This window comes from Falco naumanni, chromosome 6 (assembly GCF_017639655.2).
Source record: "Falco naumanni isolate bFalNau1 chromosome 6, bFalNau1.pat, whole genome shotgun sequence".
Lineage (NCBI taxonomy): Eukaryota > Metazoa > Chordata > Aves > Falconiformes > Falconidae > Falco > Falco naumanni.
This window is the reverse complement of record NC_054059.1, coordinates 46,461,578-46,485,061: the sequence shown is the minus strand read 5'-3', so window position 1 is coordinate 46,485,061 and position 23,484 is coordinate 46,461,578. Positions and strand designations below refer to the sequence as shown.

The 23,484-nt window shown below is 38.4% G+C and overlaps 1 protein-coding gene across 14 annotated transcripts in view; it reads left to right on the top strand.

Moving 5' to 3' along the window:
• SYNE1 (spectrin repeat containing nuclear envelope protein 1) overlaps positions 1 to 23,484 on the top strand; it is a 330,006-nt gene that overhangs the window by 885 nt on the left and 305,637 nt on the right. For all 14 annotated transcript variants that reach the window (XM_040598155.1, XM_040598156.1, XM_040598152.1 and 11 more), the window contains exon 2: positions 7,983 to 8,235. In XM_040598155.1, the coding sequence (XP_040454089.1) occupies positions 8,172 to 8,235 (64 nt within the window). In that variant the 5' untranslated portion in view covers positions 7,983 to 8,171. The remainder of the gene's footprint in view (positions 1 to 7,982; positions 8,236 to 23,484) is intronic.

Sequence of the window (23,484 nt, the reverse complement as noted above, 5' to 3'; positions counted from 1 at the left end):
GAGCCTGTTGAAAGACTCTTAGCAGGCACACGCTTTTCTGTAGTAGTAGTGGAGATGGACTGTCTGCTTTCTGTGATCTCTGATAATTATTTTAATGATTCTTGTGTGCACTTTAACACTTAAACAGATCCTAAGCTATAAATGCTGATGAGCTACGTTAAAATATTGCTACTGGACAGAGTATCAGGGTGCTGTGTTATTTTAACTGGTAAACAGAAGAGCTTTTTTGTTTGTTGTACTAAGTTTTGTGTGCTGAATGACATGACAAAACAGGTTTATGAGGTACAGTGTCAATGACTGTAGTTACTTTTTTGCTGGTAGGAGTCCATATCCATAGGGTGTTTCACATAGTCCTTAAAGCACTGCAGTTTCCCCAGGCAAAGGGAGCTCTCCAGAATGAGCATGGTGCTGCATGTTGGAGTGGTTCAGTTCTCGTCTTTGCAAACTCTGCTAGATGTGAAAGCAGAAGTAATAGTCTCTCCACTTCCCTCCTGTTTTTTTTAAATTCCTGTTCACAGTGCCTGGGTTGGTCGGTTTGTTTAATATTACCTTCAGAGATTATATATGTCAATGGCAATTCTGTGTTGCTGAGTATGAAATGCCAATGGGTAAGTATGAATAACTGATGAGCCCGAATAAATTTCAGACTACTTTTTTAAAAAGTTGTTCTATTTTTAATTTAAGTAACTGTGATAAGTACCAGTAGTTATTTGGACTGCTGCGTTCAATACAGGCCCAAGAATGTTGTATGTCTGTATACCTTCCTGCAGCATTACTGTCTATTAAATATGAGAATTGTCAAAGGATTTTTTTTGTACTTTAGGAACTTTGGAGCCATTTGTGAACTTCACTAGAGCCATGCTGAGTTACACAGCCTGCCAGCGAGTACACTGCTCAAAGAAACTTAACACTTTGATACTGGGTCAGGGAGAGCAGAGGCACGCAGGGAAGGAGAAGCAGCAACTCCGTTAGTATTTAAATGCATTTGGGGAGGAGGTCAGAGTGCCTGGCCCTGAGGAGGATCTTGCTGGGTGAGGCACTGAACAAGGTGTGAATTCCTGGAGAACTTCCAGGGTCAACACAGTGAGAGTGATTGCTGCAGGTCTGTGGAGCTTCAGTGGATGAGTCCTGAAGAGACGTACACATACATTCACCCTTTGGACATGCATCACATTAACCAGTCTCAGTTATGCTTTGTTAAAGGAAGTCAGTTGTGACTCAGTATTTTTTTCCCTAATGTTATCTGTAGTTCCTCAGAAAGTACATACATCAAACAAAATCAAGTATTTTCATACTTCCTCGTTACCATGGCTAGTGACAAAACTTTAGAGCTCTTGTGTCTCCTTAGAGGTCACAAAAATAGCAGCAGCTATGTACCTCTGAAGCAAGTGAACTTTTGCCTTTGTTTCACTCAAAGGCACAGATTTAATGGGGAAAACAGGTGCTTCTGCTTTCCCATTCATATGGCAGCTGTGTCTGCCCCATGCTCACAAAATTACACTTCAGCTAAGCTTTTCTTGCTTGGGAGCTGTGCAGAAGTACTAAAGAATTGATGCTTCCTTGCTTATCTCAAGCTCGGTTTGACCTACCCTTTCCTGAGATGTGTGTTTTTCTGCTATAGGTTATATTATGACATAGAAATCCTAGGTGCTGTACCAGTATTAAAACAGAAAAATCAGAATAGCTCTCCTACCATTAACCGCCTTACACATTATATCCAAACTTCACTCTGTCCTATTTGCTTGTGTATTGTGACCTCTGATCTTAATCTTGGCCCCTTTTTGTCTGCGCGGATAGTAAGCTCTTTGAAGCAAGGATTATATCCCCTGTTTGTAGAAGGTAATGAGCTACTGATCCATCTTCTGCTATTACCAGCATCTATGTAAACTATAATATATTCCTGCAGAATTTCAATAGCGGGATTACTAAACTGTAGTATACGCTAAATTTAATTGTTCACATCAGAGAGTGAATGACATTTCTTTGAATATATCTAACAATGCATGCAATATGTGTTTTTCCCAATTTTTCTAAAAAATAGTTAGTCTCTGTCTTCTGTTTCCTCCTAGAACACTCTGCATTTTCTGTACCATTGGAATTACAGCTTTCAAGACAAGAACCAGAGTTTCAAATCACTGGATTTTTGCCCAGCCTCTATAAAACCTAATAGAAAGTAGAAAAGAAAAGGTTCATTTGCTGAAATGTAAATACATACATAGGCAGGTGCATGACTAGGTTCCTACAAATAATTTTTAAATACTAAAGTTATAGGTAAAGCATAGAAAAATTGTGTTCCATATATGCCACAGATTTAAATGTCAGATGTGCAAATTACTTGAATCTTGCAAATTATTAGGTGTGGTTGCAGACCCTCAGCCTTCTGCAAAACAAAGAACTTTTGTTCAGCCCCAAACAATGCTGAAGCATACCTAGAGGGACCAAAATAATCTGGAGCTCGAGAAGGGTTCCAGACTTCTCTCTCTTTTCCTCCCCATGCTCCCCAAGAAACCCAAATTTCAATGCCTCCAGGTAACTACTGCGTATCAGGTCACTTTGAGCTTGGATCGCCAGTGGGAACATCTTGTTTCAGTGTTCCTGTTTCAATGTGTTCCTTGTCAAAGATTGTAATCTGTCTCTTCTTCCACCTTTTTCTATTCAAAAGCAATCCACACAGTAGAGAAAGGAAGCACAGAGTGACTGTGTTGGGATTCAACTATTACAAACACCTGTCAGAGCCCAAATTGCATTTTCCATGATCTTATGTGGTGCACAGTTATGCATGACCCGTTTGACTTGGGAAAGTTCCAGTGTGCACTGACTTGTGCTACATTGGGATTAAGTGAACAACTACAGATTTGCAACTCAACCATCTGTAACAATTACCAAAGGGACTCTTGGCCTGATTTTGGAATCGGACTGTTGGCCTGGATTTTGGAAGACCAGTGAGGAGGTACTGCATTTTCTTTGAAGATAGCATAAGAATAATTTTGGATCACTCTACCCCACTTCTTATTCCCACCTCCTGATTTTAGTATCTCCAGTAGGCATTACCAGCAGCTTGACAGATTTATTCAAATTAGTTTACAAATGGATTCTTAATTAATCAGCTAGAAGTTTTCAGTATTCTGGGATGAACTTTATCAAGTTTTTTCTACGTTTAACTTTGATTTTATTTCAGATGGTGCTGTTTCCTTTTCTGTTGTGCCTCAGTGGAAAAATCAGTGTAATACTGACTAAGGCAAATGAATCTCCACTTGATCTTATTTTCTGCTTTCTTTTTACTTATCTGGCTAAGAACCATTTGCTTGCTGTCTTTAATTCCTTAGTCTAACTCAGCTGGTCTTCCGGGAAATCTCTCTTTGTCCCTGTAGACCGTACACACTATGACAAAGCTCTTCTCATCCTTTTTTTGCTGCCCACTTACTCCCAGCTGATGGCTTTTCCAATTATGTCTGGAGCAGCTTTATTCTGCATAGGTGTACAGTTACTGGACCTTAAAGAAATCCCCAGCCTGCTTTACAGGGGAGAGACTGGGGTCTTCAGTCTAGTTGACTTCTGTAACTGGTTTCCCTTTTATTTTTTTTTTTTTTTTTTAAGCACTGTCTCTTTAGATGATCTCCTGACCTGCTTATGTACTTTGGGTTATTCTTCTAGTAGTTTGGACTACATTAATCTCTTCCTTAGTCAGAGCTATTTTCTATGATTAGCCTCTTTTTTCCCCCTCACTACTAACTAAACCCCAACTGGTTAAAATAGCTGGTTCTGTGATTATTTGATCTTTAAAAATTCAGTTTTGACCTCCAGAAAATTCTAGTTCCTACCTCTCTGTGAATCATTTATTCCTGATTGACATGAGGATCACGACTGTCTCATGGAATTGCGTCCATTCCAGCAGCATCTATCACTCTGGCAGCATTTCCAAGACCTCTTATGTTTCAGAAACAGAACCTGTGCGTCCAAGTGGACCTCTAGCACTACAGCAGTAAACCATGCTCGGAAATTCTCTCCTGGAAATGTTTTTTGGTTTGATTGGTTCTGTACTGCTGTTTCTTACTGTGGAAGTCTGCCTCTTTGTTAACATAATGGCAGCCCAGCACTGGACCTTATTTCTGTTGTTCCTGACATTCTGTTCAGTTCATGTGCTATAGTTAGTTCAATTATTCCACTGTATTTCTTACATCTGCGTAACATTTGAAAATTACTTTTAGCTGCAGGAGTTCCTTGAATTTATTACTCTGTTTTTTGTCCTCTCAACTACCTCTTTTTAATGTATCCCAGATTAGAAACAGTCCCTTTGCTTCCTGCCACCTGTCTATTTCTTGCTTATATCAGTATCTTTACTTACTTATCTGTGTTTATCTTTCATTGTCTGGAGCTTCTTTATCCATTGCTGCTATAATGGGAGATTACGAAGTCTAAAACTCTATTTTCAGGTACAACCCTGTTTTCACAACAGTAACAGTCTTTCCAGGCTGCTGTGTGTGGCATCAACCTGGTGTAGTGGGAATCTACAATTTGTGCCAATGTGAAGGACAGTCAGATTTTTTTATCCTTCTTTGATCAGGTTTTTCTTCAGCCATTATTGCACATCTTATATGTTGTCTGTACCTAGCAGATGTCTCTGTTTTTCTGGAACCATGCTGCTGACAGGCCTGTCTGTTTTCCTTTAATATGTTTTTTAAACTTTAAGAACTGAAAAATAAAATACAACCTGGTCTTGCCAGTGATACTTTGGGTTTACCAATAAAAGGAAAATACATTCTCTTTTTTTTAATTGCAGATAAATCAAAGCATTCCGGACGACAATGAAAAAATGGTAATTACGCTAGGGGCCCAGAAGAGTTAAATCATAATAGATCTAGTGGTTTTCTTATCTCTTCCATAGAACAGACATCCTACTTTTCTGGCACTTGAATAGAGGAACAATGCAAGCCAGAGAATTGTAAACTGCATATTACTATAGCAGATTACTAGGCCTAATTGTTTTTACATGAGAGAAGATCACATTTCCTCTTTTCATCTAAAAACACAGTACAGGGATATCAATATAAGAAAATGATGTTAGTGTAACTTTATCCATTAAATTCATTGAAGTGGCAAATGTAGTAAAAAAAATAAATGTCTAATTTCTATGCAAAAATTTCACTCATGTATTCATTCCCTGTATGTTCAGACCAAAAAATTAATAATAATGAATAATCACTTGTTGAATGCTAAAGCAGGGGATAGCTCATATAGTCCTTCAGGTTTTTTTCAGGCTAAGATTTATGAGATTTAAGCCATACACTTTTTTAAAAACCTGTGCATTTTGAAAACATGTCCATCTGAAGATATATCTTTGTGTCTGGCACTGAAATGAAAAATTCATTCTGTTTATTACAAATGATTTTGTGAAACAGATATGAGAATATTTAAGATGTTAATATTTACAAATCTAAAAAAATAAAATTGCCCAGTAGGAAAAATAAATCTTTTATGGCAGATTTAACTATATGTAACAAATCTAACTATTTCTAGAAAGCGGAAGAAATTTCCCCTCTGCATTACTTGGAATAGCTGACTGCGCGTGTAGGTTTTCTTGTTCTGTGAAGCTTTAGATGTCGGTAAGAAGGGTGCGTGAAGCTTCATTTCATCTATTCCGCTGATATCTGTGCTCTGAGCTGTGGTTTTCTGCCTGTGGAGGTAACTGCACATGAGTCTTTCCTTCCCACCTGCTAACTTAGTGTCATCTTTAAATGAGTTAATTCCCACTGCTTGCAAAGGAGCTTTTGAATAAGGAGCCATATTTAGAACTGCAGATTCTTCTTATACAGCATATAATTTAACATCAGCTAGATAAATTATTAATTGCAAGTCTGCCATTTATTGCTGCACAGTGACTCAGCCTGCTGTATGAGTAGATAGAAGATATATCTTCGTTACAGTTTCCCAGACACTTTTAACTTGGAGTTGGATCAGCATCTTCCACAGCTCTTCTAAATCTGTTCATGTACAGATGATTTACACCAGCTCTGTCATGGTGTGAGTGGGCTGGTATTCTGATATTATGGCTGCTGTTAGCCAAAAAGCAGTCAGACAAGGCATTTTTAATACCCCTTTTCTCTGCCCAACAATTAGTCTAGCAGCTTGCTATTGAAAGTCACTGTACCTTGCTTATGGGACTGCTCAAAATGTTAGCAGTGTTACTGCTGCAGAAACAAGGCTTCATGTAACCCACGTTGTCACAGACATTTCTGGTTTGGATGGGGCTAGACAACCTGATGTTTCACTTAAATATTGCAGAGGATGCAAAGTTCACCAAGCTGGCATACGTGGGCGTGAGCAACAGAAAACCTCCTGAGGCTCTCTGTCCATGTCAGGAGCTGTTTGGTGTCTGCGGTGGAAGAGAGCTCTGGCTGCCGATGCTCTGTGCAGCCATTCAGCAGTGCTGGGGACCATCAGGCCCAGCCAGTGTCGCAGCCGAGAAGTGTGACGGTGGCACCTTCTCATGCCTAGCTGTCGCAAGGGTGAGGCTTCCTAGCTGCCAGGGTGCCTTCCCACCTTTGGGAAGTGGTGACTGATACGCACAGTCTCTGCGCACCCCAAGAAGGGTGCGGGGCAAAGCCTGGAAGGTGGAAAGGGGGCAGGGAGGAGGCCCCTGAAGGATAGGGCAGGCACGTGTGGGAAGAGAGCAGGGATATGAGTGTCTGGATGTCTTGTGCAAAAGTAATCTGGCTGGCGTAGGTACCAGTCTGGCCGTGGCCATGCATGTGGGTGGGCTTCACAGGCTGTTCTGCACCTTGACCCATTGGAAAGGTGCTTCCCTCTACTCCCCTAATTTAAAGCCAGTATGAGTCAGCTGACCTGAGCAGCGCTTATGTATCCAAAATACAAAGTAAACATACAATAAAAACAGTGGTAAGAGGGAAAGCAGGTTTTTCCTTGGGTCAGGCAGGATTTGAAGGGTCAGAAAAGGAAATGCTGAAATTTCATTTCCTCTGGCAGCACTTACATGTTGACACAGCTCCTTTGGGACAGTTCAGTGTGCCTAAAGCTGTGCAGCCTGAAGGCTTGCCTACATGACGTTGGGGGACTCTAGTCTCTGACAGACCTTGGAGCCAGGCAAAGAGGGAGTGCATAGCACCAACAAACCCTCTTGTACTTCTGATATGGATCAACTGCATGTCATCTTGAATTTGGGATGCACCTAGTGTGTGTAGTATGAATCCAATTATTCTTGGTGTCTAAATGCTCAGTTCTTTCTTAATAGGGAAATAGGTGCATACATATACAATATGTACTTGTTCCTCAGAAGATAAGATGTTATTGATAACATAATTTGAATAATCTGATTTTATTTTTTAGACCAGCTTTATAGTCACATAGATTTATTATTGTTACGCTAGTGTTAAGTTCATGTAGTAGTTCTAGTTCGCAGCTTTTGATGTTAAATGACCAAAAATACAACATCGTCATACACTAGAGAAGTGAATGCACATACAATTTTATTTAATAATTACGTATACGAATCTCAGTATTTCAGATTAGAGCACATAGTCTAGTGGAGTTGGGGATTATCCTGATCAATAAGTTACTATTATGTGTACCTTCTTAGCTTGATGAAATAGAACAACAGTTGTACAGCTCTTGGATTTTACAAGTGGTTTAATTTTTCCTCCTTTATACCTAGTATTATTTATGTTAAGAAGTATTACTTTTAATATGTATAATATTATTGTTATTTCTAAAACAACATCCACAAGCATCCTCAGGAAAGCATTGATGTCTGGTGCATTGCCAGTTGTTTTTAATGATTTGTTTTTACAGCTTCATTCCACTGATGATTGCCAAGCAGGCTTTCAGCATTAATTGTGTCTCTGGCTGTGGGGTGTATGCAAAACATAACCATTTTTTATGTGTTAAAATGGCTATTAAGACTTAGAATTCTTAGTTTTGCAGAGCTGGTAGAGGTTTTGTCTAAGCCTTGGTACTTTCTTTCTCAGGTGCTGAGGTTGCTTGCCAGGACTGCTCCCCACCCCTGCAAGGGCTGGCGTTGGACTGGAGGCGTCTGGCTGCCCCAGCCATGCTGAGGGTTGAATGCTGAGGAAGCCATCTGAGATCGACACCTCACTGAGGTCGACAACTTGGAGGGAGACGTCTGCCAGGGAAAGTGGACTTACTGCAAAGAGATCATGGCTTCATCCCGACTAGTGGCAAGATCTAGAGATATTGCCAATGTCATGCAGCGACTTCAAGGTAAGAGACTGACTTGGGCTGGTGCTCTCTGCCATCCATTCATAAGCGGACATTCCTACTTTTTACTGTAGTGCACAGCCAGGGCAATAGCTCTGAAGTTTAATAACTGTTCTAAACTTATCTACTGGAAAATATTGGTAGCATATCTGAAGGGCTCTGATTATAAGAGTCATTCAGCATAGCATTAATAGTGGTGTGTAAAAGCAGCTGATATTGTAAACATGGACCCATGGGACAGGACACTGAATTGAAGATTATGAGACTTTGGTTCTGTTTCTCCTATGTGATGTGATTGCGCATCAGTTTTCTCATAGAAAAGATAATAGAAATTGCATCTGTCCTTTTCTCAGCTATGATGTCTACACATAGATCTGCTCTACTGATAAACTAGTATTTATTAGGTTAGCAATAGTTGTTGTCTCCAGAGGAAATTGTACCTTGTTATATTGTTAGGCATTGAAGAATTCATAACTCAGTGGCTAATTATCAGTGCTGAAGTTGGTGACCTTTCAGATAATGTATCACAGGACCTTTGCAGTATTCTATTCATTACGTTTTTAAGTTATTAAAATGAAGCATTATTAAAGTTATTGCTTTATTTTTTTAGATGTTATACACCTAAATGCTGCAGCTAAGATTGCATTCAGAATGTATATTTTTGTTCAAATGATGATATTGACTAGAAAAAAATGTCAGTGCTGCTGTAGGTTTCACTCCTGTTAACTTTCAAACTTGATCATAAATCACTGACCTCTTACTTTCTTTACGTATCAGCTTCCACTGACTTCAACAAAAGTTTATATGTACAGAACCCTTGCTGTGCCCTTCTGCATCTTCTAGATGTGGGAGCTTTAATTTCCCATGGCTTTTCCTTCCATTTATTGTTTTTCAGTTTGACATCTGAACTCAGCTTCCCAGCCACCAGCTACAACTAGCATGCATAATTTTCACATAGCCTCTGTAGATAAATATAAGAATAAAGTGTCAGGGTCTGTCCTAGTTAGACCTGCTACAGCACTTTCAATACTTAAAGGGGGGTTATAAGAAAGGTGGGGACAGACTTTCTAGTAAGGCCTGTAGCAATAGGACAAGAGGTAATGGTCTCAAACTAAAAGAGGGTAGATTTAGATTACATAGAAGGAAAAAAATCTTCATTATGAGGATGATGAGGCACTGGAACAGGTTGTCCAGAGAAGTTGTGGATGCCCCATCCCTGGCAGTGTCCAAGGCCAGGTTGGAGGCCTGGTCTCATGGAAGGTGTCGCTGCCCATGGCAGGGAAGATTGGACTAGATTATCTTTAAGGTTCCTTCCAACCCAAACAATTCTATGATTCTCCAATTCCAAAATGCTTCTGCCTGATGTTCTTCAGCCTTTTGTACAGTTATTATCTCTTTCCTTGCTATTTTTGTTTGTGTCTCCTAATTCTTAGGCTGCAATCTTGGACAATGGTTGCTCAAAGTGTCTACAAACATAGAGCGAGGAAGTATTCCTTGCCTAGAGAATTTGTGGTCGGAGAAGATGCCCCGGGTAGACGCAAATGAGTGAGGGAAGGCAAGGGTACAGTGTGGCAGCCTTGCTCACAGAACAGGCAAGGGTCTGAGTATACTCTGTGTGTGTGTGTGTATTTATATCTACCTATCTCAGTATACTATATACTTAAAAGAATTCATGTTCTTAGTAAGGGTTCCAGATGAGAATATGATAGATGAATATGAGAATAAATGAGAGATTTGAAGCCAGAAACGAATAATTATGAAATTTTGAGACCTTCTGAGGAATATGAAGAAAGGCATATGAGGAATGTCAGAGGTGCTTGAAGGTTATGGAGGCATATTGCAAAGCAAAGGATCAGGGAGCTGAGCTATGTTCAGGGAGGATTATCCGGGCTGGTACTCTGAAGCAATGTGTAAGGAGGATGCTACAGGATGTATTTACAGAGCATGTGGACTATTAATTATCAGAAAGACATTGAGGTACTGGAGTGTGTCTAAAGAAGGGCAATGAAGCTGGTGAAGGGTCTAGAACATGAGTCTTATGAGGAGGAGCTGAGGGAACTGGTGGTGTTTAGCCTGGAGAAAAGGAGGCTCAGGGGGACAGCCACCTGTAGCGCGGTGGGTTTCGGTCTCTTCTCCCAAGTAATAAGTGTTGGGACAAGAGGAAATGGCCTCGAGTTGCACCAGGGGAGGTTTACATTGGATATTAGGAAAAATTTCTTCATCTGGACAGCCTGTTCTCCTTCAGGGAAGTGACTGAGTCACCATCCTTGGAGGTATTTGAAAGATGTGCAGATGTGGCGCTTAAGGACATGGTTTAATGGTGGACTTGGCAGTGCTAGGTTAATGGTTGGATTTGATGATATTAAAAGGTCTTTTCCAACCTAAACAATTCTATGATTCTTTGATTGTTATATACTAATTTTCTAAACATCTGTAAAGCTGTTGCTGACAAAACAGCTATTCTGTTTATTTACACTTCGGTGTTTTTTTACATAATAGTTTTTAAATTTTATGTATTTTGCTTTGTTGAAATATGATGTATAGTTCAGTCTGTTATGTTTGTGGTTTTTTTCTTTTTGGAAATTGAGCAACAATAATTAAGTGACCTTTTAATTGAAGACATTTCAGAAGAAATTGTAAGAACTAAATGCACATTTGGCATAAAATGTTAGTTTGAAATTATACCTGTAAAAAAGTTTCTAAAATTCTAAAAAAAATTCTAAGATTCTTTGCTTCTTAGATGAAATCAGTTCATCTTGGTATTGCTGGGATCTGAGTTTTGCTGCAGAAGCACTACTTCAATAAATCACCTGTGCCAAGACTGGAGTGCTTGGAGCCAAAATCTTTTTTTAGTCTGTAGTTCTGCATTATGGATGAGCAGGTAATCTGCATTTGGACTGCCTTAGCCCTTGTGAATTAACGTTGCTCCACCTTTCAGAAATTAGTCATCTGAAACAGGAACAGGTATGGACATAGAAACTCAGAGGTATTTCTTGGCATGTTTGCATGGTAGCCCCGAATATGTGCAGTTGGAGCCGAGTACATAGCTTGAGGAGAGAGTGGAGCTGGTAGTGTTCAGTGTAACATGAATAGAAATGGTTTGGGGATCCTCAGTCAGTGCCCAGCAGCAGTTGTGCTTTACCACACAGTTACCTACAACTGTGTATTATCTGTACTTTTAATGCCTGCCTTATATTAGCGCTATTCACAGAATGCTGTGGGTTAGTTTTTTTTCTGGATTGTCTTTCCTTTTCCTCCTTAAGTTTTGGCTCTTCTTTTCCTTCCTTTTACATTCTAGAATTTATTTTTCACACTGTGGCAGCAGTAGCCATCAACCAAACAGTAGCTTTCTTTTCTATTTAGCCAATAGGCACTTTGTTCATATGTACCTTCACTGGCGTTTTTCTTTGGTTGTTTTCTCTAAGTCAACAGTGCCAAGAGTTTAACATTAAACTAAGCTGATTTAACAGATGCCTACTACTGAAAGCTACCTTGCCTTACTGCGTGCATGTACCCAACTTTCTTTACACCAGTGCCCTTCCTTCTCTTACCGTAGACCTGAACCAGCTAAAAATAGGTTTGTGGAGGTCAGGTGAGCTCCTGGCAAAAAGGCAAGTAGCAGGGTCTTCCCTTTCAGTGCCATTTGCCTTTTTATCATCTGCAAAATAAAGCTGCAAGATCACATTTGTAAATGTAAGCAAAACTGAAAAGGTGTGCTTGGTCAGGAGGGCACGCTGCACACCTTGTAGAGCTGAGATTTACCCCCACATCACAAATACTGCCCCAGTTAAGGTTTCCTTCTGTCCAGTTTGCTGGTTCTGTGTAGTCATGCTGCTGCTTTCTCTTTGCGGTCTTTCACTCTCTGAAATGTCCCAGCTCAATTCCTGCAGCTTTCTTGAATTTGGAAGATTCTTGGGTTACAACAGGTGCCAGTGTAAATTATTAGTCTCTCAGGTGAGCAGGTCTTGTAACTAAGGCTATTCATTACTCATTGGCAGTGCATTAGGGGAAAACAGACTCTTTTGACTCTATTGACTCTGCAGACTATATGACCTGAAGGCCAAGTAAATCTAAACGATGAAGTGGGAAGCTGAATAACATTACAGCCCAAGTGTTACTTAACAGGAGGAATTAAAGCAGGATTTGAATTTTCCTGCTGAAAGCAGGAGCAAATTTAAGTTAATACTATTTCAGAACAAAATATTGAAATGCAAGGTTTATCTGTGAAGGTAAAGACAGCTGGAAAAAACATCATAGCTGAAAAAAAGGTCATTAAAAGGTAAAAAAAAGAAGAGTGAAAAGAAATCAAATGTTTTCATTTATACAACAAAAACATGTGAAAGGGTTAGGCTGCAGCTGGAGGTATTCAGGTTAAACATTAGTTAACATTGGATAAGGAATGTTGCTAAGGCTAGCTGTAAAATCACCATTGCTAGAAGTATTTAATTCTGGTTTATGCATATGGGAACAAGTGCTGTGAGAATCCACTTCAGGTTTCTTCTGACCCAGGTATGTGATAGTAATAATCTGATGTATGGCTGGCAAAGATGAGTTCTGAGCTACCTATAGATATTGCAAAAACATAGGTGACAGGGTACAATCAAAACATTTCACTTGTGGCACAAATTACTTAAGTATGCACTGAATTCTAGGTATCATGTTGTATTAGGATGTTTTGTCATATAGAGCAATAAGTATCTCAGTGAAAAGAATCATGTAATTTTATTTTGACTGCAGTTAGTTTCATTTTGCGTTCTTAATAACAGCATACTCCTAGGGCAGTCTGTGCAATGCACCGTTTATTTTAATGAAGCATGGTCCTATTTTTTGAGGGGTATTTTGTTAACAAATTCTAAGTTAGTGGTTTCAAAGAAATTTAATTTTTTTTAAAAAAAAATTAATATTGCCATTTTATTGCTTACACTTTTCTTCTGCTTTTTCTCCCAAAATTAATCATGTAATGTAAATCAGCATATTCCTAGATACTTTTTTTTTCTTGCTTGCACTTTTGGTGATCACAGCACTGTCCTTAAGGTTAGTTAAACTAACCTGTGCTCCTCTTCCCTCTTGGTTGATGGCCAACCAGAATGCGAAGCACTGAAGGTCACACGGGTGGTATAAATGACAAACATGTATTTGCATTTGAGTTGCTATTTAAGAAAAATTAACATTTTTTTTCAATTTTCATCTCGGATAAAGTATATATTTAGTGCAGAAAATGGTTGACATGGTAGTGCCTCACACTGAAATTGCTTTCATTTGGTCTGGAGCAACACAGCTCAAAAAATTCTTATATGCTATTGAAACACTGAGAACAGGATTCATTACACAAAATGCAGCAGGCAAAATGGAAGAGGATCTTCCTTGGATCGTTTTATAGGCAGTGGTTAAAAATGGTGCTTCTAAAATATAGTGGATATATAAAATATGTCAGGCGTCTTGTATTTTACACAAACCTGCCTTCAGCAGCTCCACTCTGCTCAGTGTAGTTTGACAAGTTCCTCATATGTAGGCATCCACACCACAGCTGTTTGATGTTGGTTGTGATAAATCCCCATCTCAGGCTCTAAAACTGTTTTAACTTAAGACTTTATCTTAAAATAACATCTGCTGTATTTGTTACTGGTGTGAAAGGGGTGATATTTCAAGAAGTCTAAATAGGAACAATTATGTGTCAGTTTTGAGGGGTTAGTGAAGATAAAGATTTTGAGGAGGAAAATATTACAGTGACGAGTATCTTTGAGAGCATCCCCTCTATTCTGACAGGCAGCTAGACAGTTATTTTAGTAATAGCATTGGGTTTGGGGTATCAGGAAGCAGAGTATCTTCGAAGTATTATGATGTCAGGTTGTTCTGTGCAGATTATGATATTTGTCACTTGCCTGTTTTGTGGCATCTAATTAATTTCCTGTTTATATTAGAGTATACGGCAGGCCTGAAAAATTAAACTTTATCTTCTCACAGCTGTGCTGTAGTATCTTCCTACAATAAATCTTGTACATTTTGCTGTAGTATTAAATTTGAACATAGCAAATTGTCATCATCGTAGATAACCCTCCCTTCTGGAATGCCATCTCTGTTATTTCTTAACAATAGAGGAACTGAAAATTATGGGGGAACATGTCTCTTGTCCCTAGTTACTAATTAATAAGCATTAAAATACTTTTGTAGAGGAGCTGTTGCATGCTTGTATACTGATGTAGAGACTTCTGTGATGTAAAGGCAAAATATTTCAGTGAGAAATTTCTACTGTTTTACTCTAATCCTGTTTTTCCCTTTTGTGGAAATCAGAAGCTTCACCACCTTTAATTATCAGGATGATCATATACTTCAGAGAATATACATGCAGGTAGATAAAGCACACAGATAAGTAACACCTAACAATTATTAGGAATTTATTTCACATGCTATTTCTAGAATGCAGTTTTTATTTTGCACTTTAGAGTTCATTTGCTTAAAAAATCCTAGTTTCTATCACAAAGCTGCTCCTTGTGAGTCATATCACGGAATTCTAATTTTAGACTCACAGTGAGGTTTGTTAGATGGCAGTTGTATGTATCCAAGTGAATCGTCTATTACTGTGTGCAAGAAAACAGGCTACTTGTTCTGTCTTTCATCTAAGATGAGAAGGAGCCTTATGAAGGAAGTGTCAACAACCTATTAAGAATCCAACAGTCTGTTTAAAAAAGAAGAAAAAAAAGAAAAAAAAACAACAAAAACAACAAAAAAAAAACCAATCCAAGAAAGTAACCCCAACCCTAGCTCTTTGGAATTTATTTCTTCATAGTGAAAAAAGGGATATTTGAAATAAGTTCCTGTAAAATTCAATATATAACTGATTACTTACTTGCAGAGTTAACATTTATATTCAGATTCTGGTTTCTTGTTTTTGGGGGATGTATGTTTTATTTTCCTCCGTTGTTAGCAGACACTAATTTGGGGCTGGTCCACACAGAATGATCTTTTCAGAAGTGCATGAAGGAACTAGGACTAATAGTAAAAGCTAGCCTCCATCCTGTCCAGTGAAACAAATGCAAGTTTATTTTGGATCCTCAGTGATTATTTTAGTTCAATGTCAGAACTGTTAGGGAACTAGTAGAAAAGCATCTTGATATTTCAGGATAAGTAACCTTCAGGTAAGCATGGAAGAAGGAGTAATGCCAGTTTACTACATGGTGAGGACAGTTCCTCTTAGGCTCCAGCCCAGCCCCGGCACAGCCTGCCTTTTGGCCAAGACCCCACACCCCAACTTGCTCTCCCCTCTCCAGTTTCTCTCTCTCTCATGCTTTTCCTGCTGAGGAGTCATTGTTGTTAAAGTACAGTGTTGTAAAATATTGTTTGGAGTTTCGTGACATGGAACGTAAACATTAACATATTATGAGACATAAATTGTGAAGCTTCTTTTACTGTAATTTCACTAGATTATATGTAATTACTGTCAGTATTTGTTACATAGTCTTCATTACTTTTAAAAGCATTATACCCTCACTGATGCATGTTGTTTTAAGTGCCTATGGAGAACATATGTAATCTCTTTTATAACACTGTTAGGCTTGTAACATAAACCTGCAGAGCCAATGAATCTCCAAGCTAAAGACTATTTTATTTGCCCTGATATAAGATACATCTGGAATATTTAATAACATTTTCTATCTGCATAGCTGTTGTGGCAGCTGTTGTGTTACAATGTAGTTTACTCAAATCACCAAATTTCTTTTTAGCTATGCCAATATAATTCCTAGGGAAAATTCATCATCCCCTTACAAAGATGCTGAAGGCCTATACAACTATGATATACTGTTCCTATTTCCGCACCTTACACATACAGGTCAGCTGGAGTAGCTTGTCATAACTGCATAGGCTGTCATGCCTCCACCAGATTGCCTGGGCATCATCATTGGCGTACCTGGAGAGGTGCAGCTCCTTCACCATATAGTGCAACAACTGCATGGTGGTGTGAACTTGCTGTACATCTTTATTACTCAAGGTGCTATTGCAAGAAAGCCAGTCACTTCCAGACCTTGTGAATGCAGCAGCTGTTCTGTAAAGGCTTTATCTTAAGCTCATTAAAAAAAAGGAAAAATCTTCTTTCCATAAGGTGAAGGGAATGAACAGTAACAGCAATAGTAAGTGAAGAATATTATTGTTAGCTTTCTGGTCTTGAAGGGGAAAAAAACCTTTACATACAAGATCCCAGTATTCAAGAAGATATGAGGCCAAAGCAAAATATTTACTTGCTTGTAGTGCCTAATAGATGAAAAAAGAAAAAAAGCTCACTTAGGAATGGAGACTGTAGTTTTCAGCCTTGACTGTTGATAAGAAATCAGGGTTATTTGTGTGGTAGACTCAGTTTTTGAATTGTGCTTTCATTGTCCCAAGGAAAATGAAAGTAAATCGTTATTGCAGTTAAGCTTGTGTAAAGGCCCATCTCTTCATTCTGTTTGTTTTGGCCAGGGTTTCTGTTTTATTGTTTCATTTGCCAAGACGTCCCTGGACTTTCCCAGGTTCAAGTGGTGCAGCCATTCCCAGTACTGAGTCAGAACTGAGGCTTGCTTAGGATGCGGCTGCAGGTAACAGCCAAATTCTCTCTCTTACTTGACACTTGTTAATTAAAAACAGCAAAACCCCTACCTGTTTAGGCCCACTGGGTAGTCCAGAAACATCACGTGGTTTTTCAGGAGAGAATTGAGAATGAGCACCACCAGTTACAACAGGTACGAGCTACTAAGCTGAATGATTGGGTTGGTACAGTGATTGGCTATTAGTCAGATTGGCTACATACTTGAGTGCTGTTTTGCAGCCTGGATGCTGCTATTCCATTCAAACACAAGTGAAGCTGATACGCCTTTTTACAGCAAGAAGAATAAGAAGTATCTTCTAATGGAAGTTGCAAAGCTTGTGCTGCCATTGAAATGAGGAGGGGAATATTAGGGAATGGACCCTTCACTGGGATTTGTAGCCTAGCTGGCATTTTCCCCCCGGTGGAGTGCATTGTCACAGAAACTCGGGCCATCGGGGGTGAGGTGATGCTTAAAGAAGCCAAAAGTCAAGGTTGTGGACAGGGGAGACGAAGGTGAGACCATCCAATGGTCAATCAAGTCAGTGAAAAAGCAAATGTGATCAAGCCGCCATGTAGCAGAAGTCTTCTGGGCATAAAGCTTTGTTAGCAGATGTGAGTTGCAGTAAATAAAACATGGATAATCGTACCCTGGTTTGAGACTGATTAGACAGGACATAAGGCTAATTAACCTGGATTTCTGGCTGCTTTGCATTACTGAAGTTGTGCAATGCAGGAAGAATAGGATTTGAAACGGTATTTGGGCACCTAGAGATAGATATTGCCATAAAAAGTAATGATGTGCATTTTTTAATACCTCTTTACATGCCTTTCTTCAGCTTCAAAGACTTCAGTACTTTATAGTCTGATCCATAGATATAAAAATAAAGTGAATTAAAAATCTTCAATGGTATTAATCAGAAATTAGAAATTTATTATTTGTAAATGTATTTAGCATCCTCAACATGACTGATATTTCTAAACCTAAATACTTACCTGCAGTTGTGAGCTGAAGTCAGTGGGTTATCCTGGAACTACTATTTTTTTTAATTTAGTGCCATGTCTGTTACATAAAAGTGAAGCCATGTGACAACCTTGTTTACATTTCTAAAATACGTATCCATCCTACCAAAAAAAAAAGTAGCTGTAATGAAAGACTGAATTGCTGCTTTTTTCATTTGAATTAAACCTTTTTTGAATACAGAGCTCTGAATCTTACTGGGAGGCTTTCTGCTTCCCAAAGAGACCTGATTTCGTTTTGGTTTTTTTTCTGGCTGGCTGACTGTCTGAGGAGCAGAAAATTTGCTGCTTCTCCATCACAATGTATCGTGGAAGGGAGAAGACTTTAGTTGCATAATCTGCTTTCTTGGTCTTGCTTTCTAGAATTGCCTTTTGTTTGGACACTGTGGTGAGTGTGTACACAGCCTCGTTGCATAATTCTTCTTTCATAATCTCAAGACTGCCTTTTCGTTTGTGTGGTTACTAAGAAAGCTGGAGGTGTGACCAGCTGCCAGAAGTGATTTGAATAAATAAAAGGAATCACACAGTTAATTGTTGTGTTTACATCTAGTTTCTAAGAGACTAATAGTTCATGCTTACTGTCTCTGTGTGTTTGTGCTTAAGATCCTGGGCACATTTAAATCCTGTGTTCCCTGGGGAAATGTGTGTCTGCATAAAAAAATTACACTTTGTATTTATCAGTAAGAAGCCTTCAGGTTTATATAGGAAATGATACACATTTGTGAATGAGAGTAGGTAATGGTATACCACTGTGATAATTCTTAAGTAGTCAGGTTTTTTTCTAGTTTTCATTTTGTTGGTTTTGTTGGATTTTGAAAGAGTTATGGAAATACGTAAGGAAGTAGCACATTTTAACCTGTGAGGGTGGTAAGGATAGTTAATACCGCTTTCCAGATGGGAACTGAAACAGAGGATGGTCTTATTCTCACCCACTACTATGAAAGTGTAGGATGCAACCTGGCCTTTACTGCAATCAGGAAGAATAAATCAGTTTTTAAAACTTTACTGAGCTGGTTAGGTATGAGCTTTTATCTACAAATCAGGTGCACATCTATCTACTGATAGAAATCAGGTGCACATGTACCTATCAGTAGCTACTCATAGCTATTTCTGTTTATTAATAGCTGGTTGTTCCTATTGAACATTGAAATACTGGGAACTGTGTCATTTGGAATAAGAAGGAGCTTGAAATTTGGCTTAAAAATTGCAACTTACACATATTCAGCAGCATGATTGGAAAGTCACACTGTAAGTAAGTTTCAACAGCATATTTTCTTCAAGTTTTCTACATTATTATGTGTTAGTTACCAAAAATTTTGGTTGGGCTGCAGTGCTTTTTTAAAAAATACTTTATTCATAGTATAGTTAAAAGGGCAGGCCTCATAGCTGCAAATATGCAGCTATTTAAAACAACAGGCATGACAATACAATGATTGTTCTCCCACTGAAATGCAAAGTGCCAGCAGATTTGTATTTTCAATGAGACCAAATCCAGAATCTTTGCCATTTCTTTGACAGATTTCAGTGACATTGTTAGTTATGATAACATTAGTGCCAGTGGTTAAGGAGCTCAGGTTATTCTCATAGATTTGTGATGTTTAAAAATACGAATTATGGTAGTGTCACAGGTAATGCAAAAGAAAGATATAAACAGACTTGCATGAAAATGCGCATTGAACTTCCTTTGTAGGGAACAAAAAGATTGAAGCTGATCAGAATTGTGGATGCCTAGCTACTTCTTATTGCCAAAGAGAAAGTATAAAGCACAGAAATCAGAGCTGAGTGGAAGATGAAATGGCCTTAAAGCAAAAAAACTAATTTCACATTAAAAAAAATAAATATCTTTAAATGCTTTCTTTGCACCTACCAGCAAAATAAAATTCTAATTAGAAGTTAGGTAAAAAGCTGTGCATAATGTTTTCAAGCAAATAGAACAAACTAACACATGGGAAAACACATAGAAGTGAAAGAAAAAGTGAAATGAAAGCAGAAGAAACCCATATAGCTGTCTGATAGATAGAAATATTGAAAGAAAAATCAGTGTGGAAAGATTAGATACTGGGAACAGCAATAACATGAAATACGAAAATAGAGAAGCTGCTTTCCATCTCTAAACAAAAGAAATACCATGGCAAGAATTTAAACTGTGTTATTGGTTGTGAGCTGTCTCAGTGAACAACTAAGAGCATGTTTGCCCTAAAGTGTGGTTTTATTCTTGCAGTTTATTTTGGAGGCACTGTACAATACCTGCTAGCAAAAGTTGTATCTGCATTCCTGAGACCTACCTCAGTGAGAAATCAGATTTCCATCTAGGGTCTCATTCCGTTTCAAAATCCTTGCACTCAAAAAAAAAAAAAAAAAAAAAAAAAAAAGTCTTTCATCTGAATTAATAAGTTTAGTTCTGAGTACAATCAAAATGTCTATACCATCATTACTTGCTTGTTCCCTAGCACGATTTGACCATTTGCTAATTACTGGGTGATGGGTGGATGATGGGTCCTGCTTCCCTGGTGCTGCAGAATGCTATTGCACTTGCTCTGGCAGTGAGTGCTGAATTAAACATCAAGAGCTGTTCATTAGTCTGTTATAAAGAAGTACCTCAATTTCTTCTCCCTTCCTAATAAAGGGGCCTTGTTTTCTAGGTCATTACTTCAGTTTACAAGTAATTTGAAGTCCTGAGTCCATGTAATTAGAGTAGTTTCAGACTAGTCAATTGTTATGTTCTGGTTTTCTCTGGCCTCTTTTACTAAAACCTGTTGCTTGGATTCCTTTACACTTTAAAAACTTCCAGTTTTGTTCCATCTTTTACTAATAATTGACTTTGAGAGCAAGTTATTTTAGCATTATCTATATTTCAACTTTTTTTTACCTTTTTGCTGCAGAAGCAGAAAGAATTAAAGCTTGTTAATAGCTGATATTTACATGTAATTAAGACTGTGCAGTGGTTATTGGTTTAGATTTATTTTTAGGCATTCTCATCTAGTTTTATAGGCATTGTCATCTAGATTTATATTCTGGCATAGAAACATCTAACCTGAGATGCTGAGTTCTAAAGAATACAACTCAATAGCTTGTTGCTGAAAACCATATGCTGTATTTACATGACCTCTTTCATTCTGTCTCAGACCAGCGCTACAGGATGCTGATCATCTGTTCTCCAGAAATCTCTCTTCCTCAGTGACTGGACAGAATTGGTGGCCGATTGCCAGCAATCCTGGACATAAGCTGCTTTGGCAGATTTACCCTTTTAAAGCTGTGCTTGGAGGGAAAATTGTCTCCTTTCCCCCACACACAAAGCAAAACCAAAGAAAAATACCCCCTTCAGAATGACACTGAGATAAACCTAGTGCTAAAGAGAAAAGGTCACTATGGCAAATGAATCCCAAGCTTTTTAAGCTTGGATTAAAAAAATCCCAAGATTTTTAAGTTCACTATGTCTCTGTAACCACAGTACATACTGACTGCTTCACTGTTCACCAATAAAGACGAAACCAGATTAAGTTGTTGGCTAGTGATATAATGTATAATCTAATAATCTAGTTTCTCTAGTTTCCCTTTTGTTACCCGTCTTAGCATAAAAATTAAGAGAATGTATACATCTAAACGTTTTTTGTGCAACAAAGACTCAAATATGGATTGAAAATATAGTCAGTACATCAGTATAAGCCTCTTTCTGCTGTATAGAAAACGTCCAGGGATTGCAGCTGATATGTTGTCCTTGAGGAAGAACCTAGACGGGTTGGTGAAAGCTGAGACAGATGTTTTGAAGAAGCTAGCACAAGATGTACCAGATAAGACTGTGACCTAAACTGAAAGAATTAGGAATTGTGAAGCCAGGAGAGTGTTCAGTCCTGAGTGATGGTGTGTCTCTTGTGAGCACAGAAAAGTGAGAAGTGGAGTGGAAAAGGGCACAAGGAATCAGTTCTCTATTTGGCAAGTATTATCAGGTTGATTAGCTTTACATTGGAGTACACGTGTGTGTGTTCGTAGATGTGAAAGGCTGGATGCCTGTGAAGGGACAGACCTCAAACTCTCAACTGAGCAGGCATTTAACTGTTTCTTCTTACACTTAAAGGTAGTTGCAAGTTGGGCACATGCTGCCTCAGGTCATCCGGACAAGAAGTACACAGGACTGTGCTGGGAAAATGAAAAAGGGAACACATTAGGGTATAGAAAGGAGGAAGTTGTTGAAATAAATAAGTTCCTCTTACCTCTTCTGATAAGCAGTTCACGTTTTGCAAGTCAAGATTACCTAACATAAATTTACAGAAATAGCAGAAATTGCTGTGTTCGAAGGCAGTACCTTTCACCATGGATTTAATGAGCACAGCTATAATGAAATCATACTGGGGGGGAAAGTGAAAGTATAACTTCATGCCGTGGAGTTCAGTATCTTAGGGGCTGCATGCACTCCTGCTTGTTGGGAGGAGTCTGTATGGATGGGAATCAGGAAAAGATCTCTCTGCTTGTTTGCCATCTACTAATCAGGTTTTGGGACAGCTTGGATATTGAAGCTTGGATATGATATGCACCGTGATACACTCAATTTTTGTACTGTTTTTTGTTCATATGTATACTGTTCTCCTGCACGCTTCTTTCAGGAAGTCTTGGGTTCCTGGCAGCTACTTTTAGATCTTCAGTTGGGAATTCAAATTTTAAGCAGTGAAAGGTTGGGGATTTGATCTAACAAATTCATATGTAAATCTATGTGTGTGTACATACATATACATACATAATAAAACAGACAGATGTTTCAAATCAGTTGATCAAATTATCATCTAAACTGAAAATGTTTACTACATCCCAAATATGGGTACTCTATTAGAGTACATAGTTATTTAAGTAACTGGCAGAGCCTGAACACAACAAATATAGAAGTATGGTGATATTATGTTTAAATTAACTACTAAACCCAATTGAAACATCCTTTTATTTTTTCTTATGAAGTAGAGCTCTGCTGAGAAGAAACAGCAACATATTCATAACAAATTCATAGCACTATTGCAATTGTATGTTCTTCGCTACTGTTAAAGTTTCTCCAAGTTTTTAAGGTATTTAGGTTTACAACATCCCTGCTTGGAAGGCAAAACCACCTTTTCTTACAATGGTGGAGTAAAGATAGTAAAGACCTGCTTACAGGTATATCAAATCCAAGACATGCAGGCAGAAGCTAAATACTCGTAGCTATAGATATCCATGCTTTTCTATCATTATTATGTAACAATTATGATTGATAAATGAAGAGGATAAACACATTTCTGTATTCATCCTGCATCTCTGTCATGTAGTAATGTGCAGTGACATTTCATTTTAAACCTTTAAACCCCCCACCAAATTACTGGGAAGTGACATCCCATAAAGAGTCTCACGGATTGTAAACACTTAACTGTGGAAGAGGCACTGACCCCTCTCTTGCTTTAATGTGAATTTTAACTGAGGTAATAGCTGCCCTTTCCAGTCTGTGTGGTACTCCACCCATACGTTGTTTTCATGAAGAACTTGAAATCATGACAAAAATATCAGAAGGAAATAATGCTCGTGATGAATTTATGTTTGGATTGTTTGTTTTCTTGAAAGGAGGCTCTTCCTTAGATGTTGGTTATTTTTAGTGCTTATGAAACCAAAAGGCAACGCACGCTGGATGGAGCCAGAAAAGCTGTGAGCAAATACAGTAT